We start from the raw sequence: 26,494 nt of genomic DNA, 5'->3' as shown, positions 1-26,494 counted from the left end.
GATTAGTTTCAAGATCCCAGATGACAGACATCTTTGGTGTTATTGTTCCATCATCTTTTGGGTGCGTTCAGGACAGTAATATTTCTTCTTCCAATACTTTGACTGATAACCGTACAGCCACCATCAAGATGAGTCAGAGATGATGGAATGTTCTATCCACAGGGAAAGATTCAAGAAGTACATCTTTGGTGCTGATGTGAGCAACAATCTGCCGAAGATCCTGAGATGGTGTTTTTCAGCTGGTGAACAGATTCATCCCATACTCTTATGACACGAGAAGAATCTTGACTGCTAGAAGTGCCTTGTCAGCTTTCAAATGCGACTCACAAACAGCTACAGCAAGACTGACTGAAAGACATACATGGATCACACTGAGTGTTGCCATAGAAACATTAGCAAAATAGCATTAAGTGACTAGTCTTATCAACCATGCGAAACACCTGCGCAAAGCCCACTTTGACTGTCAAGGATCAACCACTGCCACACACAGTGTAGGATGTACACTGAGTGAATATTGGATTTCTTCACCTCCTGTGATGTTATTTCCCTAAAGTGGCCATCAAACACAGTGCTCAAGTTGACGCATCTTGAACATGATGGTGAGGCAACTGAGTGATGTTCCTCATAAACTGCAGGAATCTTTTGGCCCAGATAAGACTTTCCCTGTGAAACAGCATTATATCTGAGCAGCACTCACCAGGCACCACCAAATAATCACTGACTGTCAGACTGACATTTTTCTTGGATCACGTCAGCACATTCTAGTTCAGGAACACATCTGCAATAGTAGGTCACCCTGTCATTCTATCACCAGTGTAATTTGCAACAGCCATGTGAAGCCAGCTGACAGTTGCCAATGCGACTTTCAAATGTTCCCAGACAGCAGTCAACTAATCCATTAGGTTCCCATAACGGTCACAATCCTTAGCCATACAACAAAGAACCTAACCATATTTAGTGGTGGAAATTACGTACAAGCACAGCTCTTGCAAATAACTGACAAGTAAAGAAATTTAAGGCACCAAATGTAGCAAATAACTGATTACTATGACAACAATCAATTTTAGACAAAATAATTTAATTGTATAGATAAAAAACCTACTCACCAAGTGGCAGCAGAACACACACATAAAAGAAGGTTGTAATTAGGCAAGCTCTCAGAGCCAGAGGCTCCTCCTTCAGGTAAAACGGTTGAAGGGGAAGGAAGATGGGTGAAGGATAAAGGCTGAAGAGGTCTAGGGAAAGTGGTAGATTTCAGGAAAGACACCCAAAAAGATGGGTCAGGGGAGACGGGAAGACTTAACACACAGGATGAGAAGGAATTGTCTTGTGACAGCCAGAGCGAGAGCACCAGCAGCAGCGAGTACTGTTTGTATAAAGCGTTTATTTTGCATTTTGTTTACGACCTTCCACTAAGGAAGGGATTCTATTTGTGTTTATCTGCTCTGCATAGTAACTAACAGTTCTTGATAAAACTTTACGTAGTTTTCGTGTTAGATTTCTTAGTGTTTTCTTGATCGTTTAGAACAGAAAGCGCCCTAAAACCGTCTTTTGTTTGTTTCGCGGCCGTTAGCCACTAGTCACTTGAATCAGCAGTTGTCTTGTGGCAGCCAGAGCGAGAGCACCAGCAGCAGCGAGTACTGTTTGTATAAAGCGTTTTTGTACTTATTTGCTGCGCTTAGCTTTTAAATAGTTTTTCTGGGAAAACCTAGCGTAGTTTTCGCGTCTCGTATTTCAGTGAGTGTTTCTTGATTATCAGAGTAGCTCATCAGAAGATTATCTTGGGAATTTGTCACCGTATAGAGTAGGGTAAACATAGTCATGTGTAGGGACTGTGGTTTTTGTGAGCGGACGCAAGGAGAATTGGCCACTCTTCGGGGGCAGGTGGAGGCTTTGTCTGTTAGGCTCATCGAGCTCGAGGCGCAGGCGTCGGCTCGTAGTGGCGTTGGGGCAACTGTGGTGAGACCTATGCCTACTTCGGTGGCCTTGGAATCACATGGAACCCCTGATGTCGCTGTGTCTTCCGGCAGTGAGCATCTTACCGGTCAGCCATCACTCCAGGGTGAATGGCGGACAGTGGTGGGCTCGCGCGTGCCTGGCCGAAAGGCGAAGGTGGGATCTGGCCGCGTGGCAGCTGCCTTACCCCTTTCCAACAGGTACGGGGTGCTTCCTAGTGGTGATGACATCGTTTCCGAGCCACCACAGGATGCCTCGCCTGTTGGGCCAGTGGCCGATTCTCCGGCAAGGTCCCGACAGTCACAGAGGGCGGGCCTATTAGTTATAGGGAGCTCCAACGTTAGGCGGGTTATGGAGCCCCTTAGGAAAATAGCGGGTAGGTCGGGGAAGAATGCCAGTGTGCACTCGGTGTGCTTGCCGGGGGGTCTCGTCCGTAATGTGGAGGAGGCCCTTCCGGCAGCTATTGAACGCACTGGGTGTGACCGGCTGCAGATAGTAGCACATGTCGGAACGAATGACGCCTGCCGCTTGGGTTCTGAGGCCATCCTTGGTTCCTTCCGGCGGCTGGCTGATTTGGTGAAGACAACCAGCATCGCACGCGGAGTGCAAGCTGAGCTTAATATCTGCAGCATAGTGCCCAGAGTCGATCGCGGTCCTCTGGTTTGGAGCCGTGTGGAGGGTCTAAACCAGAGGCTCAGACGACTCTGCGACTATAATGGTTGCAAATTCATCGACCTCCGTTATTGGGTGGAGAACTGTAGGGCCCCCCTAGACAGGTCAGGCGTGCACTACACACCGGAAGCAGCTACTAGGGTAGCAGAGTACGTGAGGCATGCACACGGGGGTTTTTTAGGTTAGAGGGACCCCCCCTTGGGCGAAACGATAAAATACCTGACGGCTTACCAGAGAGGACATTATCATCGTTGATAAAGAACGTCCGTCCTCAGAGACCAAAAACAGGAAAAGTTAACGTAATATTGGTAAACTGCAGGAGTATCCAGGGCAAGGTTCCTGAATTAGTATCTCTTATTGAAGGAAATAGTGCGCATATAGTATTAGGAACGGAAAGTTGGTTAAAACCGGAAGTGAACAGTAACGAAATCCTAGACACAGAATGGAATATGTACCGCAAGGATAGGATAAACGCCAATGGTGGAGGAGTATTTATAGCAGTAAAGAATTCAATAATATCCAGTGAAGTTATTAGCGAATGCGAATGTGAAATAATCTGGGTTAAGTTAAGTATCAAAGGTGGGTCAGATATGATAGTCGGATGCTTCTATAGACCACCTGCATCAGCAACCGTAGTAGTTGAGCGCCTCAGAGAGAACCTGCAGAACGTCGTGAAGAAGTTTCGTGATCATACTATTGTAATAGGGGGAGACTTCAATCTACCAGGTATAGAATGGGATAGTCACACAATCAGAACTGGAGCCAGGGACAGAGACTCTTGTGACATTATCCTGACTGCCTTGTCCGAGAATTACTTCGAGCAGATAGTTAGAGAACCAACTCGTGAAGCTAACGTTTTAGACCTCATAGCAACAAATAGACCGGAACTTTTCGACTCCGTGAATGTAGAAGAGGGTATCAGTGATCATAAGTCAGTGGTTGCATCAATGACTACAAGTGTAATAAGAAATGCCAAGAAAGGAAGGAAAATATATTTGCTTAACAAGAGTGATAGGGCACAAATCGCAGAATATCTGAGTGACCACCATCAAACATTCATTTCTGAGGAAGAGGATGTGGAACAAAAATGGAAAAAATTCAGAAACATCGTCCAGTACGCCTTAGATAAGTTCGTACCGACTAAGGTCCAAAGCGAGGGGAAAGATCCACCGTGGTATAACAATCATGTACGAAAGGTACTACGGAAACAAAGAAAGCTTCATCTTAGGTTTAAGAGTAGTCGAATCATAGCTGATAAGGAAAAGCTGAACGAAGCGAAAAAGAGCGTAAAGAGAGCAATGAGAGAAGCATTCAACGAATTCGAACATAAAACATTGGCAAACAATCTAAACAAGAACCCTAAAAAGTTTTGGTCATATGTAAAATCGGTAAGCGGATCTAAATCCCCTATTCAGTCACTCGTTGACCACGATGGCACCGAAACAGAGGACGACCGAAGAAAGGCAGAAATACTGAATTCAGTGTTCCGAAACTGTTTCACTGCGGAAAATCGTAACACGGTCCCTGACTTCAGCCGTCGCACGGACGCCAAAATGGAAAATATTGAAATAAACGATATCGGAATTGAAAATTGAAAAACAACTGCTATCACTTAGTAGCGGAAAAGCATCCGGACCAGACGAGATACCCTTAAGATTCTACAGTGATTATGCTAAAGAACTTGCCCCCTTTCTATCAGCAATTTATCGTAGATCGCTGGAAGAACGTAAAGTACCTAGCGACTGGAAGAAAGCGCAGGTCGTTCCCATTTTCAAGAAGGGTCATAAATCAGATGCGAATAATTATAGGCCTATTTCGCTTACGTCAATCTGTTGTAGAATAATGGAACATGTTTTGTGTTCTCGTATTATGACGTTCTTAGATAATACAAATCTCCTTCATCATAACCAACATGGATTCCGCAAACAGAGATCATGTGAAACTCAGCTCGCCCTATTTGCCCAAGAAATTCACAGTGCCGTAGACACTGGCGAGCAGATTGATGCCGTATTCCTGGACTTCAGGAAGGCATTTGATACGGTTCCGCACTTACGTTTAGTGAAAAAAATACGAGCTTACGGAATATCGGACCAGGTTTGTGATTGGATTCAGGATTTCCTAGAAGAAAGAACACAACATGTCATTCTTAACGGTTCAAAATCTGCAGATGTAGAGGTAATTTCGGGAGTACCGCAGGGAAGCGTGATAGGACCTTTATTGTTTACAATATACATAAATGACTTAGTTGACAACATCGGTAGCTCCGTGAGGCTATTTGCAGATGACACGGTTGTCTACAAGAAAGTAGCAACATCAGAAGACTTGTACGTACTCCAGGAGGACCTGCAGAGGATTAATGCATGGTGCGACAGCTGGCAGCTTTCCCTAAACGTAGATAAATGTAATATAATGCGCATACATAGGGGCAGAAATCCATTCCAGTACGATTATGCCATAGGTGGTAAATCATTGGAAGCGGTAACGACCGTAAAATACTTAGGAGTTACTATCCGGAGCGATCTGAAGTGGAATGATCACATAAAACAAATAGTGGGAAAAGCAGGCGCCAAGTTGAGATTCATAGGAAGAACTCTAAGAAAATGTGACTCATCGACAAAAGAAGTAGCTTACAAAACGCTTGTTCGTCCGATTCTTGAGTATTGCTCATCAGTATGGGACCCTTACCAGGTTGGATTAATAGAAGAGATAGACATGATCCAGCGAAAAGCAGCGCGATTCGTCATGGGGACATTTAGTCAGCACGAGAGCGTTACGGAGATGCTGAACAAGCTCCAGTGGCGGACACTTCAAGAAAGGCGTTACGCAATACGGAGAGGTTTATTATCGAAATTACGAGAGAGCACATTCCGGGAAGAGATGGGCAACATATTACTACCGCCCACATATATCTCGCGTAATGATCACAACGAAAAGATCCGAGAAATTAGAGCAAATACGGAGACTTACAAGCAGTCGTTCTTCCCACGCACAATTCGTGAATGGAACAGGGAAGGGGGGATCAGATAGTTGTACAATAAGTACCCTCCGCCACACACCGTAAGGTGGCTCGCGGAGTACAGATGTAGATGTAGATGTAGAATGCCTCTGGCTCCGAAAGCTTGCCTAATTACAACATTCTTTTATATGTGTGTTCTGCTGCTGCTTGGTTAGTAGATTTTTTTATCCATCCAATTAAATTCTTTGGTTAAAAAACTGATTACTGTCTATTTCCACACAAAGTATGGGGGGAAAAAAAAACTAAATATAGTGAAGAAATGAAGTACCATTGTTGCTCAAAGAGTAGTCACTGGTAATTAGTGGCTACTGCTACAAAACTGGCACACTACTTCAAAGGGTGCAATAGGCGGAGAGGGGCACAAGAGGAGGATGGGGAGGGGGCAAATCAACAAATAGTGGACAGTAAAAACTGCTTGAGTCAAAGTGCCGAGCTTGAGTCAAAGTGGCGAGTTAAACAGGTAAGTGACAGAAAGCACAAAAACGAAGCTAATACTCTTAAATTTGTCAAAGACAACGTTAACTGACAGAAAATAAAAAAATGGAAAATCCAGGAAGGAATAATGACAATATTATGAAAAGGATAGTTGCCACTCACCATACATGCTGAGATGCAGATAGGCACAAAAAAAAGGAGACTTCTTGTCAAACAAAGCTTTCGGCCAAACAGGCCTTCGTCAGAATTAGACATAGATGGATCACACTGAGTGTTGCCCGCCCCCCCCCCCCCCCCCCCCCCCACACACACACACACCTCACACAAACATGACAACAGTCTCTGGCTGCCATGGCCAGACTTGGCAGCTAGAGCCTGTGGTTATTATTCCATCCTGGAGTTTCCGTTGTTTGATTTTCTATGAGTTTATGTTGTCATTGAAAATTTTAAGAGTATTATTTTCGTTTTTATGCTTTGTCACGTAGCTATTTATGTTGCCACATTGACTCAACCAATTTTTACTGTCCACTGTAAAGTCTCGCCTTGGCAGATAGAGACTGTGGTCATGTGTGTGTGTGTGTGTGTGTGTGTGTGTGTGTGTTTTGTCTAATTCTGATGAAGGCCTTGTTGGCCGAAAGCTTGCTTTGACAGTCTTTTTGTTGTGTGAGTCAGCATCTCCACTGTATGTTGAGTGACAGCTATCCTTTTCATAATACTGTCATTAATTTGTAGAAATGTACTGAAGACATCTATATTTATGATATGCATGCGAGACAAGAACCACAACAAAATAATGTGATGTTTGGAAAGAATGATGTGATATTAAAGGAATAATAATATTTACGTATTGCAGTTGTTTTTAGATATGAGAGTTTTACAAGGACTATGGATCAAATGCAAAAAAATTGTAAGTATGGAAAATGGTATTTCAAATATTTACACGAAAGACATAAAAAACTGGAATTGCTTTGGCTCATATAACAACTGAATTTTTACTGAAAAAATATAGAAACAATGTATCTCAGATCGTTATGAATTTTTTTGCATCAATTAACAGTGAGCCACTCAAAATAACAGTTCTATTTGTTTTAGTTGCTACACCTGATACTCCATTCTCAACTACTGCTAAAGCATTTCATAACATAAAACTGTATACAACCTCCAGTGAGTTTTTCAGTAACAGAACCAGTCTGATGCTGCTGCTGCTCTTGTCCTTGTTGCGGTTCTTGTTGCTGTTTCTTCAAAAGACGCTGTTTCTCCAATGCTGCCATCATGCGCCGTATTTCTTTTGCTTGAAGTACTTTCTCACGTAATCGTTTCTGCTCTTCGATTTTACGTCGATACTCCCGTGTTTCTTCATCTTCTTGATCTCCCTCTTCATTTGTTGTACTAGCAGTGGCTACTGTACTTGTTGCTGTGCTTTCTGCCTGTACTGGTAGTGTGTCTACGGTCTTCACTTCATGTAAGTTGCTCATGTCTGGCATGCGCTGGAACACAAAGTATAATGTCATAATAGGTAAAAACTGCAAATTGTGGTGAAATTTGTTTATGACACATAGAGAAATACGATTATTGTGAAACAGCTAAGATTTTACATCTAGATGGAAAATGCTGTGTGGAATACAAGCAGTGCAATAAATGAAGACATCAACTCCCAATACTCATATGTTGGAGGCATTGAGTAGTATCTAGGAACATAAACATCCTACATTTGCATTCTTCTTCATGGCACACACCCTTACGTAGCTACATTGTCCATATGTTGTGGTTTGATTGGACTGTGGGGTTGTTTACAGCAAAAGGTAAGGTGAAGTGAGCCAGAAAGAGGCATGATGAAGGGCGGGTACGGACCAAGACTGGGGTTTGGGGTTGTGGGGGCGGGGGTGTAGAATAAAATGCAGCAGTAGAGAAAACACTCTGGCACAAATAGGGTTTTTTATTATGATTCACATGTTAAAATATGTGGGATAGGGATTGGGGGGGGGGGGGGGGAGTAGAGAGACTAAACTGCTTGGTAATCAGTACCTTTTTCCAAGGTCACACAGGTCTCGGATGAAAACCATACCCCAAATGAATCCCATCACTTACAATCTGATTGTCAATTCAGCAGCAGAAACACCTATCACTTAAAATCTGATTGTCGATTCAGCAGCAGAAACAATGTTCTGGATCACCTCATCTATATTGCCATCCGATGAAGATCCAACAGAGGTAGCAGAGGCGAAAGCATCCCAGTCAGCCTTGGTAAGAGCCCAGATGGGCATCCAGGCGAGCGATGCCGGGGATGGCAGGTAGAGTGGAAAGTGGTCACTACCATACAAGTCATTGTGAGCTCTTCAGTGGATAGAAGGTAGAAGGCCAGAACTGCATACAGAGAGATCAATAGCCAAGTATGTGGCATGTGCCACACTGAAATGAGTGGGGGAACCTGTATATAGGATGCAAAGATTGGGTTGAGTTAGTAGTTCTTGACATCTTTACCACAGCCAGTAATCTTGGTGCCACCCAGCTAAGTGTTATGGGCGTTGAAATCACCCAAAAGCAAGAAAGGTGGAGGGAGTTGAGAAATTAGTGCAGCCAATACATGTTGTGGCACATCACCATCTGGAAGAAAGTAGATACTGCAGATGGTAATTTCGTGTGTTGTCCTCACTCTGCCAGTCATAGCTTCTACAGTTCTTTGAACGGGCACAAGTTTGCTACATACAGAGGTATGGAAAAATATGCATATTCCACCTGACTTCCTCTTAGAGACATTACATTTTTTGTAACATCCTCGATAGACAAGAAAGATGGGGGTCAGGATTGCTGGAAACCAGGTTTCCTGAAGGGCAACGCAGAAATCAGGTGTAATATTTAAGAGTTGTCGCAACTCAACCATGTGGTGGAAAAAAAAACCACTGCAATTCCACTGGAGGACATGCTTCCTCTAGTCTGGGAAGGCAAGAAGGGACCAAGGGTGCAGTTTACACCTCAGGGTCACCTACTGCCACTTGGCTGAGTGCTTGTATCCATTTCCACTGCAGCTGAAGCATTGACAGGATCTAGGTTAATGGGGGATGCCAAAATCTCCACCGCGTCCTCAGGCGCGGAACTGGTAGGGAGTGGTAGTGTGCCGGCAACTGGAGTCTCTCAGTTCTTAACAGTCTTCTTCTTCGACTGTTTGCCCTCTTGTTGCTCTTGAGGCATTTGCTGGGAGGGCTTCTCTGAAGTAGCTTCATGTACGAAGACCATGAAGCCTTTTGATCAGCAGCTTCTGGCTGCTTCAGCCACTGGCTGGTGTCCACTTTTATATGGGGGGAGACCTTGGAAGGTAGAGTCCCTAGGGCCCTTTGTGAGAGGCTAGCCGAGGGGACTACCATCGCCAGGGAGGGTGACGTGGTCGTAGCTGCAGTGTAAAAGTTACCATCTTAACAGGTTTCAATTGCCTCTAAGTAAGTAATCTTGTCCAGGGTCTTTTACTCCATAATTTTCCTCTCCTTTTGGAGTACCACACAGTCCGGTGAGCAGGGGGAGCTGTGCTCTCCACTGTTGACACAGGCAGGACAAGGGGAACATGGAGTACTCAGATGCAGTGAATGTCTGCAGTCTCTACTTGTGACACTGGAAATGCACTGGCGCTACAAGTGCCCAAATTTCCAGCACTTAAAGCATCGTATAGTGGGAGGCATGTATGTTTTTACATCACATGGATAGGATGTGTGGCTGCTGTGTACGGACGCAGGAGGAGCTGGCCACCGTTCGCAAACAGCTGAACGTGCTGATGGCCACAGTCAGCCGTCTTCAGGATGCGGCTGCGCCACCCTCTCCCCAATGGGAGTGGTGGGTTCAACGGCGTTCGCGTCGCACGAGGTGGAGGGTCAATGTGGAGGCTGGCTGTGTGGCATCGCCCGCTCTGCCTGTGAGTGGACACGTGGCCGCTCCTTCAGCATGATCCGAGCAGGCACATGGGGGGGGGGGGGGGGGTGTTCATTAGTGATTGGGAGCTCCAACATTGGGTGGGTGGTGGAGCCCCTTAGGGAAATAGCAGAAAGGTCTGGGAAGAAAGCCAGTGTTCATTCTGTCTGCTTGCCAAGGGATCCCACCCAAGATGTGCAGGAGGCCCTGCCGGCAGCGATAGAGAGCACTGGGTGCACTGACTGCTAATTGTTGCTCATGTCAGCACCAATGACTCCTGCCATCTGGGTTCAGAGGTCATCCTCACTTCATACAGACAGTTGGTGGAGTGAAGGCAGAAAGCCTTGCTCACGAGGTGGAATCTGAGCTAACTATTCGTAGTGTTGTTCCCAGAACTGATCGCAGTCCACTGGTCTGGAGCTGAGTGGAAGGCTTAAACCAGAGGCTCAGACGATTCTGCGGAGATCTGGGTGCAAATTTCTTGACCTCCACTATTGGGTGGAGAAATGTAGGGTCCCCCTGAATAGGTCAGGCGTGCACTGTATGCAGGAAGTGGCTACAAGGGTAGCGCAGTACGTTTGGAGTGCACATGTGGGTTTTTTAGGTTAGAGAATTCCCTCCCTAGGCTCCACAAGACGCCTCCTGATATGCGACAGGGTAGCAGTAGGCAATACGCTACAGGGAATGACAATATTAATGTGGTAATAGTAAACTGCAGGACCATCTATAGAAAGGTCCCAGAACTTCTCTCATTAATAAATGGTCACAATACCCACATGGTACTAGTGACGGAATGTTGGCTGAAACCATATGTTAACAGTAATGAAATTCTAAACTAAGACTGGAATGTATACCGCAGGCACAGGCTGGACAGTGAAGGGAGAGGCGTGTTTATAGCAATAAAAAATGCAATAGTATCGAAGGAAACTGACGGAGATGTGAAATGTGAAATAATTTGGGTGAAGGCCACGGTTAAAGCAGGCTCAGCAGCTGTTGTGGGAGAACACCTGAAGGAAAATTTGGAAAATATTTTGAGTAGATTTCCCGACCATGTTATAGTTTTGGGTGGAGATTTTAATTTACCAGATATAGACTGGGAGACTCAAACATTTATAATGGGTGGCAGGGACAAAGAATCCAGTGAACTTTTTTAAGTGCATTATCTGCAAACTACCTTGGGCAGTTAAACAGAGAACCGACTTGTGGCGATAACATATTACACCTTCTGGTGACAAACAGACCCGAACTATTTGAAACAGTTAACGCAGAACAGGGAATCAGCGATCATAAAGTGGTTACAGCATTGGTGATTTCAACCATAAATAGAAATATAAAAAAAGTAGGAAGATTTTTCTGTTTAGCAAAAGTGACAAAAAGGATGGCTCAACACAAAAGTTTTGTCTCAAGTACAGATAGTGTTGAGGATCAGTGGACAAAGTTCAAAACCATCGTACAATATACATTAGATGAGTATGTGCCAAGCAAGATCATAAAAGATGGAAAAGAGCCACCGTGGCACAACAACTGAGTTAGAAAACTGCTATGGAAGCAGAGGGAGCTTCACAGCAAACATAAACACAGCCAAAGCCTTGCAGACAAACAAAAATTACACGAAGCGAAATGTAGTGTGAGGAGGGCTATGCAAGAGGTGTTCAATGGATTCGAAAGTAAAGTTCTATGTACTGACTTGGCAGAAAATCCTAAGAAATTTTGGTATTATGTCAAAGCGGTAGGTGGATCAAAACAAAATGTCCCGACACACTGTGACCAAAATGGTACTGAAACAGAGGAAGACTGCACTGTAGTTCCTTCTCTAGATTGTCACACAGATGACAAAATGGTAGATATCGAAATGAACCATGGACCTTGCCGTTGGTGGGGAGGCTTGCGTGCCTCAACGATACAGATAGCCGTACCGTAGGTGCAACCACAACGGAGGGGATCTGTTGAGAGGCCTGACAAACGTGTGGTTCCTGAAGAGGGGCACCAGCTTTTCAGTAGTTGCAGGGGCAACAGTCTGGATGTGGCCTTGTAACACTAACCAAAACGACATTGCTGTTGTGGTACTGCGAACGGCTGAAAGCAAGGGGAAACTACAGCCATAATTTTTCCCGAGGGCATGCAGCTTTACTGTATGATTATATGATGATGGCGTCCTCTTCGGTAAAATAGTCCCCATTCGGATCTCCGGGCGGGGACTACTCAAGAGGACGTCGTTATCAGGAGAAAGAAAACAGGCGTTCTACGGATCGGAGTGTGGAATGTCAGATCTCTTAATCGGGTAGGTTAGAAAATTTAAAAAGGGAAATGGATAGGTTAAAGTTAGATATAGTGGGAATTAGTGAAGTTCAGTAGCAAGAGGAACAAGACTTTTGGTCAGGTGAATACAGGGTTATAAATACAAAATCAAATAGGTGTAATGCAGGAGTAGTTTTAATAATGAATAGGAAAATAGGGATGCGGGTAAGCTACTACAAACAGCATAGTGAACGCATTATTGTGGCCAAGATAGACACGAAGCCCACGCCTACCACAGTAGTACAAGTTTATTTGCCAACTAGCTCTGCAGATGAAGAAGAAATTGGTGAAATGTATGATGAGATAAAAGAAATTATTCAGGTAGTGACGGGAGACGAAAATTTAATAGTCATCGGTGACTGGAATTTGACGGTAGGAAAAGGAAGAGAAGGAAACGTAGTAGGTGAATATGGATTGGGACTAAGAAATGAAAGAGGAAGCCGCCTGGTAGAATTTTGCACAGAGCATAACCTAATCGTAGCTAACACTTGGTTCAAGAATCATGAAAGAAGGTTGTATACATGGAAGAACCCTGGAAATACTAGAAGGTTTAAGATAGATTATATAATGGTAAGACAGAGATTTAGGAACCAGGTTTTAAATTGTAAGACATTTCCAGGGGCAGATGTGGACTCTGGACCACAATCTATTAGTTATGAACTGTAGATTAAAACTGAAGAAACTGTAAAAAGGTGGGAATTTTAGGAGATGGGACCTGGATAAACTGAAAGAACCAGAGGTTGTACAGACTTTCAAGGAGAGCATAAGGTAACAATTGACAGGAATGGGGGAAAGAAATACAGTAGAAGAAGAATGGCTAGCTTTGGGGAATGAAATAGTGAAGGCAGCAGAGGATCAAGTAGGTAAAAAGACGAGGGCTAGTAGAAATCCTTGGGTAACAGAAGAGATACTGAATTTAATTGATGAAAGGAGAAAATACAAAAATGCAGTAAATGAAGCAGGAGAAAAGGAATACAAACGTCTCAAAAATGAGATTGACAGGAAGTGCAAAACGGCTAAGCAGGGATGGCTAGAGGACAAATATAAGGATGTAGAGGCTTATCTCACTAGGGGTAAAATAGGTACTGCCTACAGGAAAATTAAAGAGACATTAACCAAAACGGCATTGCTGTTGTGGTACTGCGAACAGCTGAAAGCAAGGGGAAACTACAGCCATAAATTTTCCCGAGGGCATGAAGCTTTACTGTACACTTGAGAAAAGAGAACCACTTGCATGAATATCTAGAGTTCAGATGGAAACCCAGTTCTAAGCAAAGACGGGAAAGCACAAAGGTGGAAGGAGTATATGGAGGGTCTCTACAGGGGCGATGTTCTTGAGGACAATATTATGGAAATGGAAGAGGATGTAGATGAAGATGAAATGAGAGATATGATACTGCGTGAAGAGTTTGACAGAGCACTGAAAGACCTAAGTCGAAACAAGGCCCGGGAGTAGACAACATTCCATTAGAACGACTGACAGCATTGGGAGAGCCAGTCCTAACAAATCTCTACCATCTGGAGAGCAAGATGTATGAGACAGGCAAAATACCCTCAGACTTCAAGAAGAATATAATAATCCCAATCCCAAAGAAAGCAGGTGTTGACAGATGTGAAAATTACCAAACTATCAGTTTAATAAGTCACAGCTGCAAAATACTAACGCGAATTCTTTACAGACGAATGGAAAAACTGGTAGAAGCTGACCTAGGGGAAGATCTGTTTGGATTCCGTAGAAATGTTGGAACACGTGAGGCAATACTGACCCTACGACTCATCTTAGAAGAAAGATTAAGGAAAGGCAAACCTACGTTTCTAAAATTTGTAGACTTAGAGAAAGCTTTTGACAATATTGACTGGAATATTCTCTTTCAAATTCTGAAGGTGGCAGGGGTAAAATACAGGGAGCGAAAGGCTATTTACAATTTGTAGAGAAAGCAGATAGCAGTTATAAGAGTCGAGGAACATGAAAGGGAAGCAACGGTTGGGAAGGGAGTAAGACAGGGTTGTAGCCTCTCCCCAATGCTATTCAATCTGTATATTGAGCAAGCAGTAAAGGAAACAAAAAAAAAGTTTGGAGTAGGTATTAAAATCCATGGAGAAGAAATAAAAACGTTGAGGTTTGCCGATGACATTGTAATTCTGTCAGAGACAACAAAGGACTTGGAAGAGCAGTTGTACGGAATGGACAGTGCCTTGAAAGGAGGGTATAAGATGAACAACAACAAAAGCAAAACCAGAATAATGGATTGTAGATGAATTAAGTCGGGTGATGCTGAGGGAATTAGATTAAGAAATGTGACACTTAAAGTAGTAAAGGAGTTTTGCTATTTGGGGAGCAAAATAACTGATGATGGTCGAAGTAGAGAGGATATTAAATGTAGACTGGCAATGGCAAAGAAAGTGTTTCTGAAGAAGAGAAATTTGTTAACATCGAGTATTGATTTATGTGTCAGGAAGTCGTTTCTGAAAGTATTTGTATGGAGTGTAGCCATGTCTGGAAGTGAAACATGGACAATAAATAGTTTAGACAAGAAGAGAATAGAAACTTTCGAAATGTGGTGCTACACAAGAATGCTGAAGATTAGATGGGTAGATCACATAAGTAATGAGGAGGTATTGAATAGAATTGTGGAGAAGAGGAGTTTGTGGCACAACTTGACTAGAAGAAGGGATCGGTTGGTAGGACAACTTCTGAGGCATCAAGGGATCACCAGTTTAGTACTAGAGGGCAGCGTGGAGGGTGAAAATCGTGGAGGGAGACCAAGAGATGAATACACTAAGCAAATTCAGAAGGATGTAGGCTGCAGTAGGTACTGGGAGATGAAGAAGCTTGCACAGGATAGAGTAGCATGGAGAGCTGCATCAAACCAGTCTCAGGACTGAAGACCACAACAACAACATCGAAATAGATGACAGAGGGATAAAAAAACAATTAAAATCGCTCAAAAGTGGAAAGGCTGCTGGGCCTGATGGGATACCAGTTTGATTTTACACAGAGTACGCAAAGGAACTTGCCCCCCTTCTTGCAGCGGTGTACCGTAGGTCTCTACAAGAGTCTAACATTCCAAAAGATTGGGAAAAGTTACAGGTCATCCTGTTTTCAAGAAGGGATGTTGAACAGATGTGCAGAACTATAGACCTAAATCTCTATCGTTGATCAGTTGTAGAATTTTGGAACACATATTATGATTGAGTATAATGACTTTTCTGGAGACTAGAAATCTACTCTGTAGGAGTCAGCATGGGTTTCAAAAAAGATGATCGCGTGAAACCCAGCTCACACTATTCGTCCACGAGACTCAGAGGGCCATAGACACGGGTTCCCAGGTAGATGCTATGTTTCTTGACTTCCGCAAGCCGTTTGATACAGTCCCCCACAGTTGTTTAATGAATGAAGTAAGAGCATATGGACTATATGACCAATTGTGTGATTGGATTGAAGAGTTCCTAGATAACAGAATGCAGCATGTCGCTCTCAATGGACAGAAGTCTTCCGAAGTAAGAGCGATCGGAAGTTCACCGACACTTTTTGTGGATGATGCTATAGTATATCGAGAGGTTGTAACAATGGAAAATTGTACTGAAATGCAGGGGGATCTGCAACGAATTGACGCATGGTGCAGGGATTGGCAACTGAATCTCAATGTAGAGAAGTGTAATGTGTTGTGAATACATAGAAAGAAAGATCCTTTATCATTTAACTACAACATAGCAGGTCAGCAACTGGAAGCAGTTAATTCCATAAATTATATGGGCATAGGCATTAGGAGTGATTTAAAATGGAATGACCATATAAAATTAATTGTCGGTAAAGCAGATGCCAGACTGAGATTCATTGGAAGAATCCTAATGAAACGCAATCCAAAAACAATGGAAGTAGGTTACAGTACGCTTGTTCGCCCACTGCTTGAATACTGCTCACCGGTGTGGGATCCGTACCAGATAGGGTTGATAGAAGAGAGAGAGAAGATCCAACAGAAAGCAGCACGCTTCATTACAGGATCATTTAGTAATCGCAAAAGCATTACGGAGATGATAGATAAACTCTAATGGAAGAATCTGGAGGAGAGATGCTCAGTAGCTCGGTAAGGGCTTTTGTTGAAGTTTCGAGAACATACCTTCACTGAGGTTTTGGTAAGTCCACAGTTTAGTTTAATGTATTTTGTCTACTTCCTTTTGATTGATTGAAGTACTTTAAAATAAAGCCAAACGTGCCTGGTGTAAATAAAACTTTTGTTACAGTCTCGAAAGATGGAATATTTCTCAATATTACATACGACACCTATGTGGTACTTAAATTAAATGAGATATTGTTATACAGTAAATTTTATATGAAATTTTGGTATCTTGTCCACATTTCACTCTCAACGTTGTAGCCACTAAAATCGACCATACGGAAAGTATACCCTATGGACTTTTACCTCTGCAAACTCTTCAAAATTTTGTGCAATGGTTTACTATATTTAATGCTGCATAATAACTGCATTGAACATCGAAACAAAATTAAGTCATTTATGGGGGGAAGGTATCAGTCAAGAAGATACGTAAAAATCTAATTTTTGGGCCAGATAGTTTTTGTGGAATTGAATGATACAGAGTGTCAAAGCAATGGAAACACCATGTGTCTGCACAGGCAAGCAGTGCAGTGACAAAATCACGCATAGCGTGGAATGCAGGGAACACGTCTTTGTAGCAGCGAAAGGGTTAATGCGGCCCTGGTGGCTTTACTTCATGAAATGGCGCTGCTTCTCTTGGCACGTGCGTCGTGTGCAACTGGCAGCGCAGCAATCTCCTGCGTCTGGGCGGGCATGCGCGAGCCGCCAAGATAAAAGAATTGAACTATAGTACTGAAAGGTGTTTTAGTACGGTCAGAAACATTTTAATTCGTGAAACATGTGTGTCCCATTCTAATTCCTTGGCTTCATTTTTAAAAAAGGTTTCTTTAAACATTTACTGTTTACAAATGTAGCTAGTCATATATTCCATTAAACTGCAAATGCTTCACTGTGTATTTAAGTTCACTTTTAACAAAATTACTATTATATGTTCAAATCAAAGAATTTTTTACACTGGTAAAAAGTAGGTATGTTTGGAACTTCTCAGTGCTGTAATTTGTGTGGCAGATTTCTATGTAACATTATCATCTGTCCAGAATGACTTAACACTTTGGAGGCTGGCCACTTAGAAGAATACTGGGTCTAGGAAACTGGCCAATTATTCTGTGGTTTAAAGTTTTATTGGCATGTATGTAGTAGATGTATCTTCGAGAGTGGTCATAGTGCAACAGGGCCAAGCTTCAAGATTTATTTTTCATGTTTACTTCAATTCTTTGACAGATTCTACATTTTAAAATAAAGATGACAGAAAATTAAATTATCCTCTCAAGCAAAAAGTGTGAGGTAAGTTCTTGAGCAATTTCTTCTGCTTGAGTTCACAAAATTGTTTCCTCACTCAAAAAACATAATGTACTTGTAGCAGTTAACAGCAAACTACAAAACCTAATGAGTACACACACAAATTATATCAGTGCAATCATATGGGATCAACTGTTAACAGCAATAACTGTTACGTTTGATAATGTTTCCTTTGAGATAATACTAGAAACTGATAACACAACAAAAGGAAGAACCAGTCAAGGGGCAGGTCGTGACGCGCCCATACACTGTACCCCCATGAATTCTGTTTTTGAGTGACGGCTGGCTTGCGCATCGAGACCATTGCAACTTGACCAATAATCATGTGCGGTCTTTTTAATACCAAGTTGTGGCCCAAACTATGCTTGAGCTTGGTCTCCGAAGTGTTGAGATCAATGCCATTTGTAGACAAGTTTGTGAATGTTCATGTATCTCTTACTACTACAGTAGGAAGTGCCCCACCAAGATACATCGAACAACGGAAAATCCAGGATGGAATGAAACAATATTATAAAAAGGAAAGTTGCTACTCACCATATAGCAGAGATGCTGAGTCACAGATAGGCACAACAAAAAGACTGTCACAAATAAAGCTTTTGGCCAGTAAGGCCCACGTCAAAAATAGACCACACACACACCAGGAGCCACGAGCCACCCCATTGCCTGAGACTGGAGTCGTGTGTGTGTGTGTGTGTGTGTGTGTGTGTGTGTGTGTGTGTGTATTTTTGATGAAGGCCTTAGGGGCTGAAAGCTTTATTTGTGATGGTCTTTTTGTTGCGCCCACCTGTGACTCAGCATCACCGCTATATGGTGAGTAGCAACATTCCTTTTCATAATATTGTTACAACCATGATACACACTACATTTGACAATGCTTAACTAGTATGGGCAGCGTCAGCACTTATCAGAGCTGTACGGTGTTCGAGTAGTAGCCTGGGAACACTGCATAAGGTACTGTGAACACAGCAAATTATGATAATATCTAAACAAACGAATTCTTGGTTTATGGAGGTACCCACACAAGAAGCAGTGCAGAAGCTGCAGTGTAGTTACTACAAAATAGGGCTGCTTTCACAAGATATCCTGTCTTTCGTCAGCCAGAACATGCGTCAGTGACTAGACAGAAATATGATGTGTTAGAGAGATGTATAAAAGAGAAGCAGGGCTATATTTTCACAAGTGAGGTTCACGCAGAAAGCAGAAGGGACTCGCGGACTGATCACGTCATTTCATAGCTTGGTTGGACAGCAGAATATCACTTTGAGAGGGAGGGGAAAGATTTTCACAGTTCACTTTCTTGCTCACATCAACTGCATCCATGGGAAAAAGCCCCTCAGCCTAGTTGGGCTAGAGGACCAAGACCATTTAACTGCATGTGTAGACACAAGATCATGTTACAAGTTACCATGTTCCATTTTTCTTTATGTGCCTTTCCATTTCTTCATTGTTTCCACCATACATTTAGTTATTACCTTTGCCCACTTCAATGCTAAAATTGTGTGAAAGTTATCACCTACATATGACATCAGAATACAAATCTTCCACAGAAATATACTACTTCCAAAAACACAGACTTGAAGAGAAACAAATGAGTGAGTATTTTTTAATTAAGTAGGAAGATTTATTTAAATGGTGGGTAAACATTTAACTCCTTTATATGTGCTAAAAAGAAAAAAAGTGTTCATTGTATAAAAAGGAAAAGTCAGAAGGTGGCATGTATGTTGACAGCCAGTATTACTCTGCAATGTAGTCAATACAAGAAGGAAGAATAGGGTATATATGGCCTGCTGATGATGAAATCACTAAGAATGGAACATAAGCTCAGACTGGAGGAAGGATGGAGAAGAATATCACTGACGTTCTTTTCAAAGGAACCACCAGCATTTGCTTAGAGAAATCATAGAAAAACTAAATCTGGATGGCTGTGGATTTGAACCACTTTCTTCCCAAATGCGAGTCCAGGGTGCTAACCACTACGATACCTTCCAATGCAGCCAACATAAACGAAGAGAGATATAGTACTCTTAACTTTCAGAAATTTATGTTCCTTCTGCAAAGTGGAGAGAAGGAACTGCTTGCATAAAATGGATACATGAGACAAATAAACCAGAACTTAGGCGAAGAGGGGCCTACCCTGTATGAGAAGGAAGGGAGACTATCTAATCTTCTCTTTTGTTTCCTGTAATTACAAAGTTAGGAAGCCTTTTTCATCTGTTAAATGAACTGCAAAGAAAGTGAGGATCTGTTCAACACAGGATGCCAATAAACATGTAAGACAATAGTAGCATTTCCTGCTTTAGAAATTTCACTTATAATACCACACTTTTGTTACTATGTGGTTCAGTTTGCATGCATATGTAGATCTAGAAAATAGCAGGATGATTTCTCTGAGAATTCACATACTCTTCTTAAATGCTGCAAGACAAACACAAATTGGGAGAGTGGTGCATTATTTTTAATTTACAAGATAGTGTATAGGTCTTCAATATGACCGTAGCCTTGCCTTATCCTGACACATGGTTTTACGAGCTCAGAGAGCAGGAACAGAATACGAAATACAGTTATTTGTCAATGTAGTTTAGTGGCACATGATGTCTGCATGTCATAAATTTTTCCTGGTGAGACATTCACAGCTGTTCTATGTAATGTTCATAATGAAAACATTTGTAGAATGAAATCTTTACATTACCAGGTTTTAGGGAACCAGACCAGTCTTCAGGTGCATCTATAAGTTACAGCTTAAAGGTGCTTTTCTCGTGGGCATATGTGGGTACTCAATCTGATAAGCTATGTACGGTAGATGTATTGCTTGTGAGTTAGCTTTGGCATGGACACTTTGTCCAGCTATTTGCAGGAACACCTAAAGATGGGGCTGAGTCACTGAAAACTTGTAGGAGACCTGTCAGTTGACTTCAAACAACAAATAACTGTACAACAGTAGCAGATGTTTTCATCATGAACATGTGAAAATGTCTCTTTCCCAATATGCAGATGTTCAGAAGAAGTCACTCAACAGGATGGACAAATCACAAATAAGTGTGACTGATGCATCACCCCTCACTTGGTTGAACCACCCATGACAAGTCTACTTGCATAATTAATTTCTGAGGAATTTATAAGATTTTTATTATGTCTTTCCTAGGGAAAAAAAGTTTCTGAAGGATAAAGCTGTAGAACAACTATACACACAGTAAAATAAATCAGTGGGAATACTAAAAACTGCCACTTGGTCAGTACAAAGGACAAAGATTGGAGGTCTCAAGTATTTTCACATATATGATACTCACAATATAACATAACATTATTTGTTAGCCACGAAAATTGAGCAGATGCATTTGGAAGGATACAAACTAGTATTACAATATATCATCCACAATAAATTATCTCGTCAAAGGTATCTGGACACCTATTAGATGACAATAATAAGTGCGTCCACCCTTCATACTTCCAACACCTTGAACTCTGCAATGAGCACTTTCAATGTGGTGTCTGAATGTCTGTGGAGGAATGGCAGCACATTCTTCCTAAAGAGCTGAAACCAAAGCAATGTTGGAAACAGGTGTGGAGCAAAGTCAACACTCTAACTCATTCCAAAGGTATTCTATTGGATTTAGGTTGGGACTTTTGGCAAACCAGTCCATCTTAGGAGTGTTATTGTCCACAAATCATTGCCTCACAGATGCTGTTTTCTGACAGTGTGCACTGCCATGCTCATACAAACAATCATCATCTCCTCTATCGTACACAATGCCGTAAAATGTGTTCCTATTCTTCCACATTTAGCATTTTCCTAAGCACAACAAAGGAACAACATTTTAACCATGAAAGAGACCCCAAACCTAATACCACCTCCCCCTTACTTCAATGTTAGCTCGACACTTGATGGCAGGTAGCATTTACCAGGCATTTGCCTAACCCACACCTGTCCATTTGATTGCCACAGTGTGTAGCATGATTCATCACTCCAAATAACCCATTTCCAGTCATCTACTGTCTAGTGGCATCACTCTTTGCAACATCTGAAGCATTTCTCAGCATTGGCTACAGAAATGTGTGGCTTATGAGGATTTGTTCAATCACTGGATCCCATTCTTTTTGTCTCCCTCAGGACAGTCATTGTGCTAGCTGGACAGCTTGTAGCACTTTGAAACTCATGAGTTATTCCTTTCACTGATTTCATGTGATTTTTTTTTACAACCACTCTCCATGATGCGCAATGGTTCCTGTCGGTACACGAGGTCTGCCTGGCCTCAGTTTAGCTGTGGCTGTTCCCGCACATTTCCACTTCTAAATCACATCACCAAGAGTCAACTTGGGCAGCTTTAGTGGGTTTGTTACTCAGGTGACAGATTAGTCCACATTCAAAATCACTGAGCTTTCTTTGCCGACACACACTATTGTTACTGCTTCTCTACTGACACCACAATACTCCCTGCCTCTTCCTCATTGATGGCTCTGCTTCTCATGACATCTAGCGGTAAGGCTGTATGGATACATTTGATCAGATAGTGTACAAGGAGAGTGTGGGAATATTTACAAAATGTGGAATAAAGACCCAGACCATAGTAAACTGCACTGAATAGCTTTTTGGGAATTGTGCTTCATAGACAGACTTCAAATCACACAAGACACTTAGTTAATTGCATGTTTCATGGCTCATACGTGCGACCTCTTGCTGTGATGTGGAACAAGTCAGTTTTGCAAATATTCTCAGTGTAAAATATGGTAACATGCTAATGTGGCGATTTTGATACTGATTTCATATTGGATAGCACTTATCAATGGTATCTAGAGTTACTAGTGTCCACCTCTGACTTGTTCCCAACAGCAACATTCACAAGACCAGAAGCAACTGATAATTTATTTACAAATCCAATTGTACTTCATTAAACAAATGTGAGCCCTATAATAACTGGTTTGTATAAGTACAATGGTCAAATATGGATAGTAAAACTTCTTCATCAATACACGGTATTGGTTGGAAATGCTTACCAACGTATTATACTTGACCTACAATCTCTTTTATGTCTCGCCCTTCACTCTGTTGTCAGTTGCCTCAGAAACAAGTGGAACCCCTTCTCAATTTGGGGATCTGAGTTACATGCTCCTCCTTCCCCAAACTTTCCTCTTTCTTCCTTGAATAAGGAACTAATAGCTCCAAAAGCTAGTACAATTTTTGTACTTTTATACATAGCTATCAGTACTACTGGAATTTTGCCTTCTCAATGTAAGTAATAGTCATCCATTTTGTCTTCTTGGTCATTTTGTATTCTTGTGATTCAATAGTTTCTGCAAGTAGATTTTCCTTTTGACACAACGTATAACATGACTTATTCCACATCCCTGAAGGTTCTTCTTCATGACTGGGGTTATTGAAGAGATGATGAGATAGGATTTCCTGTTCTTACTAACCCACGTTTCTTTCTCAAAACTTTATTGAAGGGTAGGGATATGTGGTGTGTGATATGGGATTTGAAGAATATCATTTAGGTGCAAACTGGGAAGGTCATCAGAGAAAGACTGGGGTAAGTAAGAAAGGGAAATTAGGGTTTAATGTCCTGTTGATTATGAGGGAATTACAGATGGAGACTGGGAAGACTAATTACAATATATACACACAAGTCAAGGCATATTAATAGGACAAACAGCGTGAGATGTGAAACACTGATTTGAACACGTTTTTTAGCAAACGGTTTTTCAAAGCTCTTAATCCTACAAACAATTATGGTACCATTTTAGCACAATTTTCACCAAAGTGGAAAGAATACAATGAAGTTTGTAAATTAATTTAAACCTTCGGGAGAGACAATACTAACAACACCATCATAAGAGGGCAGTCTGAAAAGTTCTGACCTAACAAAGAAATTACAAGTTTTTTCTTCAAATTAATTTCTATTTTTCAATATAATCTCATCATAAGTCTATACTTGTGAGTGTGAGTGTGAGTGTGTGTGTGTGTGTGTGTGTGTGTGTGTGTGTGTGTGTGTGTGTCTATTTTCTATCTCCAACAAAGGCCTTGTTGGCCAAAAGCTCATTTTCTGACAGTCTTTTTTGTTGTGCCTATCTGCAACTCAGTCTCTCTGCTATACAGTGAATAGCAACTATGTTTTTCATAATACTGTTAAATTCCATACTGGATTTTCCATTGCCACATAATAGTTAGTGTCTTTCTCTGCAAAACAGTTGTTTGCAATGGAGATGGCCTCTTCAGTCAACAAAAATTTCTTTCCTCTGAGCTCAAATTTTAGCCGAGGGAACAAAAAATGTTGCCTGGGACTAGATCTGGTAAGTAAGGAGGGTGATCAAGCTGTTGAACCCACAATTCATGGAATTTTCACCATGCCAACTGCTGAAATGTCAGACAGCACAGAGTCGGCAATCTTGGCACCTAGCATGTGGTCAGCTTACTCATCCCTAAATTTTCAGTCAACACATGATAAACGTGTTCTTTAAACAATGGAAAGTCATGGTTGGAATATCAAAAATATTGAAAAGGGCAGATTGCTACTCACTGTAAAGATGACACACTGAGTTGCAGAAAGGCACAATGAAAAGACTGTTACACATTTAGCCAGCTTTCAGTCAAAGCCTTTTTCAGAGAAGGAAACACACACATTCACACAAGCAACCACACCTCATGGATACATGACTGCTATTTTCGGCCGCTCAAACCAGTAGTCTGGCTCGAGTGGCTAGAGATAGCGGTCATGTGTGTTTGAGGAGTGCTTGCTTCTGTGAATGTGTATGTTTTCTTTTGTGAAGAAGGCCTTGGACAAAAGCAAAATGTGTAAAACTTTTTTTTGTTGTGCCTCTCCTCTCTCTCAGTTTAACTCGACAGTTCTCTACAACCATCAGGCAAACTTGAGCAATGTTCTCATGAGTGATTGCAGTTTTTGGCGAATGCGAATGTTCATTGTCACCCAAGCTAGTATGAACACATTTACATTCAGCTGCCCAAAATTTCACTATAGTAAATAACGGTGCAGAGTCCCTGCAAAGTGTCAAACTTGTGTTTAGTTTACATTGTTGTGGTGACTTTCAAAAACAAAATTCCAATTACAACTTGATATTTGGTTTTGTCCATTTTCATGAAAGCACGAACACCAACTCACTAAAACAACTGTCAAACAACAAATGCATATCGAAAATGTCTGAAATTTTGGTGAGTATGTTACTAGATATACACATATAAATTCCCCAACTTTTGTTGACAAGTAGTGATATTTTCTTGTTGAGGTCGGAAACTTTTCAGACTATCTTTCCACAAATGGAAACTAGCTCACAGGATAGCAGTTTTAGACAATACATAAATAATTCCTGATAACCAGAGAAATGTATGTGGTTGCACCAAAGAACTTTCCACTTTTTGTCTTAATAAAGCACAAATTGATAAAGGTTCCTGTTGGATGCTTCTTACATCTGACAAGGGAACATTTCAAAGTGTCAAAAAATGGTATTCTGATACTAGACAGGTGTGTGAGGGGGCTAAATAATGTAATACTGTATATATTTTATTTTTGATTTTTCTTGGGTGCCCAGTTTCACTTTCAAGGGCTGAAACACACCTCAAAAGCTAATTTAGCATTTTAGGTTTAGAGAGAATATTTTTAAAATGATGATATATAAAAAATCTTTTTCTTATAAAAGGTGATATGTAGCCAGTGTTCTTGAAAACTGTATGATCAACTTTTGTAACAACATGAAATTTTGCTAAACACTTCACTCCACTACCATTAATAATTAATTTTGAAAAATGAAAACTTTTGTCAAAACATAAATGAAAGAAGTTTTAACTCACAAACATCCTTGAGTACCAAAGCTGATCTCTGAAATACCATTTCTGGAAAATAAGCTGCACAATGTGCTGGCAGTATGTTTTCAATATAACTAATTAAAATATGTGAAAATCCCTTACTATTATAATTATTTATTTTACCTATATTTGTTTTATGTTTAAATTGTTATTTTATGTTTAACATAAATGTTTTTCTTTTTTCAGTTAACTGTTTTGTGATCAAAAAGCATAAGTAACTCATTTTTTATTATGATAGAAAATAATTACAATAATGATAATCTGTAAGGAAATGTAGCAAACAAAACTTTTTTCACACCATGCACATAAAATAAATGAAATTTCTTCACGTAATGTACACAATGGAGAAGACAACAGAAAACAAAATTCAGCAGGATTTCAAACTGTCACAGGTGATCCTCTAAATACCCTGATTTGTATTAATCAAACAATGGAAAATCCAGGATGGAATGTAACAATACGAGAGAAGGAAAGTTGCTATTCACCATATAGCCGAGATGCTGAGCCGCGATAGGCACAATAAAAAGATTCACACAATCATAGCTTTTGGCCATTAAGGCCTTTGTCAGCAGTAGACACACACACACACACACACACACACACACACACACACACACACTCGCGCGCGCGCTAGTGCAACTTGCACACACGTCTGCAGTCTCAGAGAGCTGAAACTACACTGCGAGCAGCAGCACCAGCGCATGATAGGAGTGGCGATTGGGTGGGGGGAAGGAGGAGGCTGGGGCGGGGAGGGGAAGGGATAGAATTTGTATTAGGTATACTGCAGTCCACTGGTAAGCCTTTACGAAGAGAATACATTATGAACTAGTGACTGCAGCTTGATTGACATCATTATCATTCAACAAAACTAGATCTGAGAATCTTCTCACAATGTTCTTCCAGCATCGAAAGCTGTATACATTCTGCGACTGTATGTGTGCCACTGAGCCCTTTGGGATCACCAGATGTTTGTCATCCTCTGGTATAATG

The 26,494-nt window shown here is 41.5% G+C and overlaps 1 protein-coding gene across 3 annotated transcripts in view; it reads right to left on the bottom strand.

Annotated features, from left to right (window-relative positions):
• LOC126412803 (RNA-binding protein 33-like) overlaps positions 1–26,494 on the bottom strand; it is a 236,302-nt gene that overhangs the window by 70,694 nt on the left and 139,114 nt on the right. For all 3 annotated transcript variants that reach the window (XM_050082581.1, XM_050082582.1, XM_050082583.1), the window contains exon 12: positions 7,239–7,566. In XM_050082581.1, the coding sequence (XP_049938538.1) occupies positions 7,239–7,566 (328 nt within the window). The remainder of the gene's footprint in view (positions 1–7,238; positions 7,567–26,494) is intronic.

This window comes from Schistocerca serialis, chromosome 7, assembly GCF_023864345.2.
Source record: "Schistocerca serialis cubense isolate TAMUIC-IGC-003099 chromosome 7, iqSchSeri2.2, whole genome shotgun sequence".
NCBI lineage: Eukaryota > Metazoa > Arthropoda > Insecta > Orthoptera > Acrididae > Schistocerca > Schistocerca serialis.
Note: the sequence above shows the minus strand (reverse complement) of the source record. Positions and strands in the feature narration are given on the sequence as shown.